Source organism: Musa acuminata, chromosome BXJ1-5 (assembly GCF_036884655.1).
Source record: "Musa acuminata AAA Group cultivar baxijiao chromosome BXJ1-5, Cavendish_Baxijiao_AAA, whole genome shotgun sequence".
NCBI lineage: Eukaryota > Viridiplantae > Streptophyta > Magnoliopsida > Zingiberales > Musaceae > Musa > Musa acuminata.
Window position 1 is genome coordinate 10,437,182 of NC_088331.1, and position 12,057 is coordinate 10,449,238.

The following is a 12,057-nucleotide window of genomic DNA, read 5'->3' on the forward strand; positions in this document are numbered from 1 at the left end:
ATATCAGAGCGCATTGCCGGTCAAACCCCTGACACTTCCTCTCTATCTACTTTGTGTAAATCTCGAAAGACCAGTATGGGAATGAGGCAAACGAGTGATATTTATTTTTCGAACATAAAATTTTGCGGAATTAAGCACCCATATAAAACCTAAAAGCTTGCTAAATATGGGATATGAGATTGCATCATCCAGCAACTTTATCATGGTCAAAAGCAAGTCATAAGACTCTATACTTAAAAATAAAATAAAATATCATAAATTAAAAGAAAAAAAATCACGTTTTCTTCGTGAAGCTGCTACTTGGCACTCTCCAAAAGCTGACATGCAGACACCTTCCCTGTCATCTTCCTCGTGATAACAATTATGGACTAATCATCACTGAGGCAGCTATGCTTCCACCAACTATAATAACGATTAAAATTGTTCGACTGCTTTCTGATGCAATCAATCCATCCAAACACTGCCATCATTGTTATGCTAATTTTTTTCTTTCTCTCCCTTGAAGTGTTCGATCTAACTTAACACTGTCAAAGCAAGATGAATTACGGGGATTAATCGATTTTAGGGAATATAATCAAGGATTTGTTTTCAAGTTAAGTTCGCAAGATGAATCAGGAAGGATAAGTCATCGCAAGATGTTCCTCTCTCGAATCTTATCACTTGATTCCCATGTCGCCTCGGTGAACTATCATCAGCTACTAACTCACCAAGTTTGTCCTTTCCAACCCCAAAAAAACTAGTACAGTTCTCTTCCTTCTCGCCTTGAGGTGGAAAGGACCGTACACCACTGGAAAGAGTGGGTGCGAAGCAAAGGAATCGACGTCTTCAGCTGCTAGAGAAATCATCACCCTCGTTAACTTTCACACAACTTCATCTGAAGAGAAGGTTACGTTAAGTACCACGGATGGGCTGGCAAACGCTGCACCAACCTTCTCTGTGTAGTACTGGTCCTATCTCGGGCCATCAATTCTCATGGCTGTCATTTTTCTGCCACCATTCCTTCTTCAGAGCCTTCTCGGTTTGACAACTCAAAATGGAGATCTGTGGAAGGGGAGGACACGAGGGAGGTACCATGTTTTGTCGTATCAAGACATGTAGGACAGCTTTTGACATTGGTAATCGAGGTTAAACATGGCGATGCTGTGTTCTGAGAAGTTGCACACCTCCGGAAAATTACATGGCGTTCCTTCTTTCTGTTCTGCTACATTGTTCAGATCTTTTAGAGGCCCGAAAGTTTAGGCAATGAACCAAACAAATGACAACAGTGTTAGGTAGTGTAGCACTCCAATGTGCTAATCCAATCCGGCCCTGTGAAAAGCTCATCCAACTTTTGGTTCGAAGCAAGTTTGGGACCTACGGTTGTGGTTGGGTTGGTGCCCTCCATGTTCTTGATGACTGTATACCCAATCAAAGCATATGAACATGAATAATGGGGGGTTGAGTTCTAATTCTCTATAAATCAAGCTGTCGATGGCGTCTCCCATGGCAGAGATCTTTGCGAGTTCTTCGGAGAATTAGGAGGAAGGTGATCTTGTGCAGGATGGAGAAGCAGGGTACGTGCATTACTCGCTAGCATCTAGTCTTCTTCACCTGGTAAACTGATGGCCAGTTCTTCATGTGCCCATCTTCTCCATCATGCCCATCTCACCTATTCTGAAGCTTACGCTGGTGTTGTCAGAGATCTTCTTCCCAAGTAAGTGATCATTTCATGCACACTTAAGTCTCGCATTTCCCTTCTCTTCATATCTTGCTGTTTCTTTTGTGTGTGTGACTTCGACATCCATGTCGTTCTCCAACATATTCTTCTACGGAGAGACCGAGTGATTCACATTCGAACTATTTCCTTCTCATTTCAAAAGGCTTTCAAGGCCATCCTAAATCCCTAAACAGATGAGCCTCAAAGTCAACCAACCTTCATCATCTGTTCGTGCATAGGGTTCAAGGCTTCTTAGATTCACTTCTGGAACGAAGTAAAACCCAGACGAACACATCGTCAAAAGGTTTCTCCATCACCTGCTTTGTGACGGCCCACCTGCAAACATAGTCTAAGCAGCCACGGATTTGTGCACCCACAGAAGAAGCCTACGTTTGACAAGCGCGCAGTTTGAACGTTGACTAAACACGGGTCGTTTTAGAAAGGCCGCAGCGCCCCCTTTTGTTGACCGCAGCCAACTCGAAAGACTTCTTTATGCAGTAGTGGCCAGGAGACTATGATGGTTGAGAACGAAGTCTTCGTCATCTCGCTGCTACACGAAAGCACCCTTCGCTTGGATCTCATCCATCAGAACTGTTCTTCACCGCAGGCAGCCAAAAAGATAGGCGAACAAAACTTGGGCGATTAGTGCACTAAGGAATAATTTTTATCTAGAAGTGTCCTTCCCTGAGCATGTCATTGTCCCTCGGACTACCATTACATGGCTGATAGGGTTTCAGCGAATCTTCCTAATTTCGAATTAAAAATTATTTAAAAATAAAAAGAAAAAAAATCAATGAAATCACTAATTTCGTTATACTTAATTTTATAATAGAGTGTATTCAAATCATCTCAGACTTCAATCATGAAAGGAAAATACGAGGTAAATAATAAGTATATTATTTTTCTATTTTAGATTATTTTATAATAGAAGATGAACCGGTTCGATAAATCGATTCAGGAGTTTTTCGGTATTTGAGTAGATTAGGACGTCCATTCAAATAAAAATTAATTATGGACGATTTTTCTAGGTTAAGTATCCATAAATATTCATAATTAATTGATTAATTATTTTATTAATTACCCTATCATTTCTCTATTTTTGATTATTTATAAATACTTTAAGCCCGAATCAGTAGAAGTTGAACCGATTCGATTCGTTTACCGGTTCGATTAATCGATTTAGGAGCTTTTTTGGTGTTAATTATGGGCGATTTTTATAGGTTAATGATCCATGGAAATTATTTCATTTAAGTAATTTGCGTGCAAATCGTCTGTATCATTCCTACTTTTTATCTCAGCCGCCCATTCATTTTCAGTTACGAGCGAGTAGTTACATCTCATCTGGCCAAGCCGAGAAAAGCTGTATGGGTTGGAATATAAGGTTAATATGGGAATTCCACAGCGAAAGGCGGTGTGTGATTACCGGTAATATCCAAAACATACGCGACGAGGTAACAAAGGTTTTCTTTCCTTCCATTTATTTTCTTCCCTCTTGCGGGTTCGGATGACGGTGAGGAATTTTCCTTCTCCTCGTATTATATTATCTCTTCCGCAAGTCTTCGCCTCTCTCTCTCTCTCTCTCTCCCTTCTATTCTCTCGTCTTGGGGAAACCCCAAAGTCTCGAGCCGAGATGTTGTCCTTCTCCTCCTCCTCCTCCTCCTCGTCGGCGACCGGCCGAGTCGAGAAGGCGACGTCCCATCTGTTGATCGGCCCCGATTGGACGATGAACATGGATATCTGCGACAACATCAACAACGATCAGTGGTGAGCGCTCTCAACCGGATGAGGGTCGTGGTTCTTGGTTGGTGTCTTGAGTTGAAATCTGTGCCTCTTCTTCTTGATCTTTTTCCCTGATATTTTCTTGGGCTAGAATTTCATGCCGGTCAATTAGTTCCCTAAGAATTTCCGTTGCTTCTCGTTTTCTTGGAAACCGATGCTTCCTGGAGGTATCATCATAGAGATGTTGAGGATTGTTTATGAATCGCTGGATGATAGAGCTGCTCCTCTGTTGTGCTAGGAAATGTATATATGGGTGGTATCATGATCTCCATCGTGTTTCTTCCACGAGTTTGTAAGCTGGTTGGTTATTGCATACGGGCTATCATTTGCTTTAACCGAACGCGAGCAAGCCGTGTGTTTCAGTTATGAATTAACTATCTCATTTTATAATCCCATGTTCCGGCTCATGTTAAGCATATGTTATCGTTCGTATCTCTGTTTGATTCAACAGTGTAAATCTTCCTACCAAACGACTATTTCTAGAACTAGTATTTTAAGGATTAATTACTTCGCATCCCGAACCAACAGTCGTGAACAAATTAATTGTGGACTGGCTAGACTCTCATCAAGTAGTTCAGGTTTTTTTTTTTTTTTTTGCACACGAGGCAATGAATTGCATTCTGTTGATATAGTTATATATATGAATTTAGTGAAGTATTAGGATCTTGAATGTTACCTTCTGAGTGAGAACCCCCTAAAAAAAAGTAGCAAAGTCAGGGTCCTTCATAGGGCTTGTTCGCTTTAAAGAACGTCGACAAAAGACACGAGAGAAATTTCATCCCTGCAAGGGAAGGCCTAAATGTTGATGTGGAAAAAATCTACTGACCGCACATCCCTATGCCATTGATATTATTTGACGTGTCACTAAAGTTAATAGGTGAAATTGATTAAGCATGTCAAGAATTTTCTCATATTGTCTTTAGTTTTAGAGAGATTTTTTTCAGTACAACTTATTAGTTAGTAGCTCGATCTTGGGACTAAGATGATAGATCAATAGGAGCACAAAGATTTGCTTGAAAATACATAATGGAAGAAAATATTTGGGTTGCCAAGTTTTGAGAATATATATTGTAGTTAAATAAGTACTGCAATGGAGGTGCTAAAAATGGATAACTTTTATATCAATATAACCTAGCTAAGATCTCAATCGATATTTTCAGGATATTGTTCTTAATTTTGTTTTCATGATAAGTACAAAACTAGAAGCTACGAAATGGGTTTAGTTCTTGATTGACGTCAGCATGACAGTGACATGAGGCAGCATTAGATATTTAGATAATCCAGTTATCAAAATGTATATAATCATGGGCGTGGTGACTTTTTCCTCAAGTTTAGCAGGGGAACAATAATTACCATGGGGAGTAGTGCCAATTGGAGCCCAAAAGAATTTCTACTTTTAGCATAGCAGAGGAATTCACTGCCAGATTTATTTGCTGGGGTTTTATTTTGTTTTCATGACAAGTACAAAATTAAAAGCTAAGAAATGGGTTTAGTTCTTGAATGACATCAGCATGGTGGTGAGATGAGGCAAGATTAAATTTCCTGTTATCAAGATGTATATGATCACGAGTGTAGTGATTTTTCCTGCTCACGTTTAGCAGGGGAATGGTAATTACTGTGGGAGTAGTGCCAACTTGAGCCCAAAAGAATTTATACTTTTAGCATAGCATAGGGATTCACTGCCTGATTTATTTACTGGGGTTTTCTCTAAACCCTTGAAAACCATGATCAGGTTACCTTTTCCCAGTTTGCCATAATTTTCCATCTTGGATCGTTGTGGTATGGTATCCAGAGTGATGAAATGGGATTTGATTTCGTTGAAAGGGTGATATTGTGGTATGGTATCCAGAGTGATGAAATGGGATTTGATTTCGTTGAAAGGGTGATCTGCTGCATTAGACTTCGACCATGAGATTCAGTCTATTCAATGTCTTTGCATGTCTTAGATATGAACCAACTAGAAATAAATAATCTCCATGCCATTCATACTCCAAAAACTCTAAATCATAAAATAGTAAAAGAAAAAAATTGGGTTTATAGTGTCCTTTCCTTTGTTAATATATAAGTACGACACTGAGATATGATGTGACACACATCATTCTTGAACTAGGCTAGAAGAACTTATCCTCAACTATAACAATGATTTCATTCCTACCAAAAATGAGCTGCAGCCCCTCTTGCATGCATTCAGAAGCAATATAAAAATGAACTTGTCATGGATGGAAAAATTTGCGTCATTTCATATATAAGACTAAATCTCTTATGTAATGTAGCAAGCATCCATGGTAAGTGACTAAATATGCATCAAATGCCAAACCAACAAATCTTGCTCCACACATACCATGAACCAAGATTTATCTTCTACTCGAGTCATGAGATTCTAACATTGTTGTATTTCTCATAAGTCACTCGTCAAATAGAGAAAGATGAGATGTCTTGGTTGGAGTAGATGAAGGAACAGCTTCATCTTGGAGTAGATCAAGGAACAGATGAATATCTATGTGCTTGTTGTAATTAACTAGTGAAAGTGAGAAATAAGTTTTTGCTAGTTCTGAGGACCCAAAATTCTTCAACTATGAATTGGTTTCCTACTAGCTACAAAAGTGTCGGTTTAGTAAATCCCATTTAGATAGCATTTAAAAGAATTTTCACTTTCTGGCTGCCATGTGCGTTGAAACTATTTTCACAAGATAGGTTGTGTCGACTTTACCATGCACCAATGTCCGGGATATCTCTGACACTAGATCATGTATTGTTGGTATGACATACCATCCTAGATAGTCATGGTATATAAACAAAGATGAGGCAGCCAATTTGTTCATTTGGTTTTTATAATCTTTTGTTTAGGTAGATTTTTTTTTTTTGAAAATATGAACCACATTGTCTGAGTTTACGTTATTATTATATATAAGAATTTTAAGCTATCCATACTAGCTATGATTGGGTGTGGAATTTGTTGTGGAGCAGTAATAGCATGCTAAAAGATGAGGATAATTAAGGCCTTATACTTTTGTGGAGAAATTTCTTTTTCCTCGATTGGGGAGAAAATTTTTCTTTCTTCTGTTGTGGAGAAATTAACTAGTATACCATTTACATTATTTCTTCGAGGTTCAAGGCCTTATGCTCTTATGGAGAAATTAACTAGTATATGATTAAAGTTATTTCTTCTTGGTTATGCTTCTGAAGATGTTACCAGCATTCTTTTCATGACTCCTTTTCTCTATTTTCTTTCAGATTCTAGGTTACAGGCTTTTGTTGTTGACAGTATTTTTTCCATGATATACACAACTGGAATTCTTATCACTTATTGTGGTCCAGACTATGTTACCTAAGGTCCTAAAACATTATCTAGTAATTGGTAAGTTATTATGAAAGGTAGCTTATGTAATAAAAAACATGTTAGTTTCTTTATCTTACTTTATTGCACAATCTTTTCACTCACTCATGTCTATTAATGGATTTCATTCAACGGAAGTACCTCAGCCCGCCAAACCATCTTAAGTTTCTCTCATTAATCAAATGATTTTAATCTCTCAGGAGCTTGTATTCTACTTGTTTTATGGAATGATGATAATCTTTTAGGCAAATACATTTCCTAGGGATCAATGACCTTATTTTTTTTCTTAATTTATAGATCACATTGCACTTTCTGTAGCTCCCTTTGTCCAGCCTCCAAACAATTACATTGTTAAATGGAAATGCAGAAGCAGAAGATACTTGCATGATAGTTCCAAGGAACATGTTTTTAGTTTGGACATTTTATCAGCTGAATCTTGCTTATCCTCCTCACAATCTGACAGTTACATACAGTTGACAGATATAAGAGTAACCCAACTGTTAAGAGCTAAAGTTAGTTTAATTGCACTCTGCTGGATGTCTTCTTGTATAGTCGCTAAACATAATAATAGAACAACCAACAGTATGGCAGTGAGAATTTTCAGTTAAGGTAAATTGAGTCATTTTTTTTAATTGTGCCATGGAATGCAGTGCCCTTAAGTTTCAAATTTCAATCATCTTTCGAATGGTCATTTCTTTGTGTTTATGAAATTTGGTGCCTTCTTACAGAAGTGTAGTATGTGCATGCAACAAACATGTTTATAGTTAGAACTACCATTATTATTATGTTGACAGAAGAAATTTTAAAGTTTGGAAATTTTCATAATATTAGTTCATTGATTTGCCTTAAATGAATGTTCCTCGCTTGTTATTTTTATTGCTTTGAAAATGCCTGGAAACTGTTACTGAAAATTCATGTGATTTCTTGAGTCAGGCAGGCAAAGGAAGTGCTTAAAGCAGTTAAGAAGCGTTTGCAGAACAAAAATTCGAAGGTTCAATTCCTTGCTTTGACGGTATGTGCCAAGCTGGCTAAATCTAGATACAAGCTCTATTGAAATTTGGTATATTTCTGAGAATGCAGTCTCAGTTGAGCAGTTAGTAATTCTAGAATCAACAAATTCAAACAATCTGCCGAAGGCAATGTATTTAATGCAGAAACTTGATCATAATCTGACAACTATATTCAGATTGTAATAAACTTCATGTTGCTGATAAGTAGTAAAATGAAAGGCAGTTTGAGCTTTATATCCTTTATTGCTATGATATAAATAAAAGCATTATAGAAGTTTATATAGTGTAACTTTTGATGCTGGAACTTCTTTTAGTAACAAATGGCACTCTTGCAGCTTCTGGAGACAATAATAAAGAACTGTGGTGAGTATGTACATTTTCAGGTTGCTGAATGCAAAATTCTACAAGAAATGGTCAAAATTGTTAGAAAAAAGGTCAGTGCAACTTTCTCTTCAATTTAGTTTTATGTTCATGCATGACTGTTGTGGTACTGTTAACCAGAGATATTTTAGTTCAACCAAAATTTTATGTTCATTCCTTCTCTTTACTACATTCTGTGCTTTGAATATACATGGCAAATACTTAGTGGAGATAAAGCAGTCATTAATGAGGTCTGAGGGAGAAATCAAGCTAGATAGGGAAAATTTGTGTTATATGGTGACACTTCATCTACTGCTGAGAGGGTTTTCACCCTGTATGCAACGTTTTAGATTAATGGTAGCAAACAAACTCCCACTATTTCTTTAGTATGTGGTTGGTGTGATGTTCAACAACTACCTTATGGATACAAATCACGTTGGTAGTTCTCTGTATATACATTCTGTGACCTATGCCTGTCATACTTCTTTCAATACTAATTTAATTTTTTGGAAGCCCTAACAGACAGATATGCAAGTACGGGATAAAATTTTGGTACTGCTGGATTCTTGGCAAGAAGCATTTGGTGGACCTGGTGGGAAATATCCACAATATTATTACGCATACATTGAACTAAAGGTATGAACCATCTATTAATTATTTTGGTAATGTCTTAGAAAGGTTATTTTTGTTCCTAATATCCCATTCCCTATTTTGGTCATTTGGTATAACTTTATGTTTTTCTTCCTCTTTTTAACTATTGTTTATTGAATATAACATGACAAAATAATATGTTAACTAGTTTTATTAAACGGGCATGAAAGTTATAAAAGGGTCTATATACCATCACGAGGCAACTCTTAGTGTGCACTGTGTACACTGCAAAGGTGCTTTCTGTGTGGTCCCTGTAAACATAGACTATTGGTGCCTATACACCGGAGAATAGTCAGCTAATATTGAAGTTAAGTTGGTTGTTTTGTCAGTCATTTGCTGAGTTATAAAGTCGGCTACATCCTCATAGCTGTAGTATACAATAGTCGAATTTTGTTCTAGTCCTGTGTTTCAAAATTCCATTCATACTGATGACGAGCTTCATGTTGTCAAGCAAAATGATCTGAAGCAACATGGTATTAGTCCTTGATCTGGACTCATTGTTCTTTATTTTGCTGCAACTACTTAATTGTGCCTGTCAGAGATCTATTTTTGAACATTTAATAGCCAATCTTCTCTTGATTGCATGCTTATATGTAGTATGATGTTGCATCTGATGCTCTCTTGAAGATGAAATCGGAAATGGAGTAGCTCCTGCTAATGTCTAATGTCAACCATCCAATCGTAAATTACTTGGTCTGGATAAAATTAAAGCCCATGTTGGCATCAACCATGTCTAGTGTGGAAATTCTTATTTCTTTATGAATAAAAAGGTCTGTAAAATTTATTTTGCAGAGATTTGGAATAGTATTCCCGCAACGGCCAGCAAACACTCCACCAATACTTACTCCTCCAGTTACACACTTGGCATTAACATCAGGACATGGCCAAGTAGGGTATGGTGTTCCAAGCATTACTTCTACGAGACTTGATGAAACAATGGCAACTGACATAGGAAATCTGAGGTGAGTTCATTGGCATAGTACATTATGACTTTCTCATTAACTTGTAGTGCGCTACTTTTGATCCTTGTTGCTTTCAAACCTTCTGTTCAGTTTATCAGACTTCAGTCACATTCGTGATGTTATGGGGCTATTGAAGGAGATGCTGCAGGCTGTGAACCCTAATGATCAAGGGGTAGGTGTTAACTTGTTCTTTGTCCCTTGTATGGTTTGTCAATTTGTATTGTTGGGTATTTCTGGGTAAGATATCTGTGTATGTGTGTGCGCGTGTGCATGTGTACATATGCATGTATTATTAGTTTTGGGGGTATCCTATGGATAATTTCTGGGTAAGATATCTGTGTCAATGGACCATATGACTGCAGTTCAAACCTGTTTTGTACAATGATCTTATACACATGTATTTGCAGGCCATAAAAGATGAATTGATCATAGATCTTGTGAACCAATGTCGGACCAACCAAAAAAAGCTTATGCAGCTAGTCAGCTCCACTGGGTAAGCCTTATTCCCGCACATATGTGATAAAACTGTTATTGCATTTGTCAACTACTCAAGTAAGCATTGAAGACTTGCATCAAGTCATAGATTCCCATACATACTGACCTAATACTGTACTAGTGGTAGCAAATGACAAACAGAGACCTTAAAATTCCACATATGCAATTTGCTGTACCTGCCTCAGCAAAGTACTTGCATCGTTTTAATTTAGTGGAAACCCGTAGGATACCGTGTGTTAGAAGAGTTGTGCTGTAAAATATGATACTTGTGTGGCTGTCTCACTTGTCATGATTGCAGGGATGAAAAGCTTTTAGGAGAAGCTCTTGAACTGAATGATAACTTGCAAAGTGTGCTTGCGAAGCATGAAGCCATAGCCTCTGGATCTCCTCTGCTTCACGAGCAACCAAAATCCCTTTCGCAGGCGAAGGAGCCGATCAAGCATCCTGTTGCAAGCAGCTGCCGGGTTGAAGACGAAGACGAAGATGATGAATTTGCACAATTGGCTCGCAGGTTTTGGAGTCGAACCATGACACTTTCTCTTCGTTTAGCCAAATTGTATTGTGTTACTGATCAAAGACGTACTGTGTTATCGGAGTGCAGGAACTCGAATTTTAAGCAAGCTACATCAGTTGAGTCACCAAATCGGAGTGATGTGACTAGGGTCACCGAGTCAAGTACCTCATCCTCCGCCATGAGCAATGCCTTGGTTCCGCTTGATCCCCCTCCTCCTCCTGTTAAGACCCAAAAAGAGCCAGAGCAGGACATGATTGATCTTCTGAGCATCACTTTGTCGACGTACCCATCATCACCTCAGACACCACTAACACCTCCATCAGCAAGTCAGCAAGGGTACGCTCCCCACGACAGTTATGTTGCACCCTGGGCTCAGCGAGCACTTCCTGCGCCTCAGCCTTCCCCGTCGTGGGCTGCCACAGATGCTACCCCGAGTACCTATTCGTCAGCCCCATCCTCTGGTGCCGATACTCATGCTGCTTACTTGCCTGCTTATTCTCCTACGCCTCTACAGCAGTACAACTCCTTTGGCTCAAGGATCAATGGTACCACCACCACCAGTGTTGCCGCCAGGGAAACACCGGTGAATTTAATTCCCAGACACAGTGGGACTACAACTTCTGCAAAACCATACGTTCTTCCTAACAGATTATTTGAAGATTTGATAGATTTGAGAAGCACCAGTAGTGGACAAAAGACGGGTGCAGCATCAAATCAACCTATGATCGGTGGGAAGAAATAAGGTCTCCTCATGCATTGTTCATTGCCTTGGTACTACGTTTCCTTTCCTCATAGGTGTCCGGATCTATATATGTATGTATATATATACCATGTATATCTTTTTTGTTGATTCTCTTTTCTGCAATTGAATTGGGTCTCTGGAGCTGAAACACATTTACGTACAAAAATAATCATACTAAGATAAACTTGAGATTGGCAAAATCAATTGTTGGTACATCCTTTGAGACTTTCTTCTTTTTTGTTTACTTGAGCTTGAGAAAGAATTCCATTGTTCATAGGGGTGAGCAGTGGTCGCTCGTCAGCGTTACACAAAAATTCATTACAGTGTAATTACCCTTTAGATCTTTTAAGCATTTCAATTTTTAGATTTAAAAAAATATATTAAAATTTTTATAATTATAAATATTATCAGTTTTACCGACAAAAGATATAACATGTGATAACACATACAAGAAAACGTTTGACAAAAAAATAATTTCCTATTTAAACATAGCAAAATTGAATGAACCAAA

The 12,057-nt window shown here is 38.1% G+C and overlaps 1 protein-coding gene across 1 annotated transcript; it reads left to right on the plus strand.

The window, feature by feature from the left end:
* The first annotated feature begins 3,200 nt into the window (after positions 1-3,200).
* LOC103984934 (TOM1-like protein 6) lies at positions 3,201-11,759 on the plus strand. The gene is made up of 9 exons (XM_009402515.3): positions 3,201-3,460; positions 7,746-7,824; positions 8,158-8,256; positions 8,705-8,818; positions 9,626-9,795; positions 9,886-9,967; positions 10,203-10,288; positions 10,589-10,801; positions 10,892-11,759. Exons 1-9 carry the CDS (start codon positions 3,201-3,203, stop codon positions 11,544-11,546), a joined length of 1,758 nt encoding a protein of 585 aa, XP_009400790.2. The 3' UTR covers positions 11,547-11,759.
* Positions 11,760-12,057: the final 298 nt, after the last annotated feature.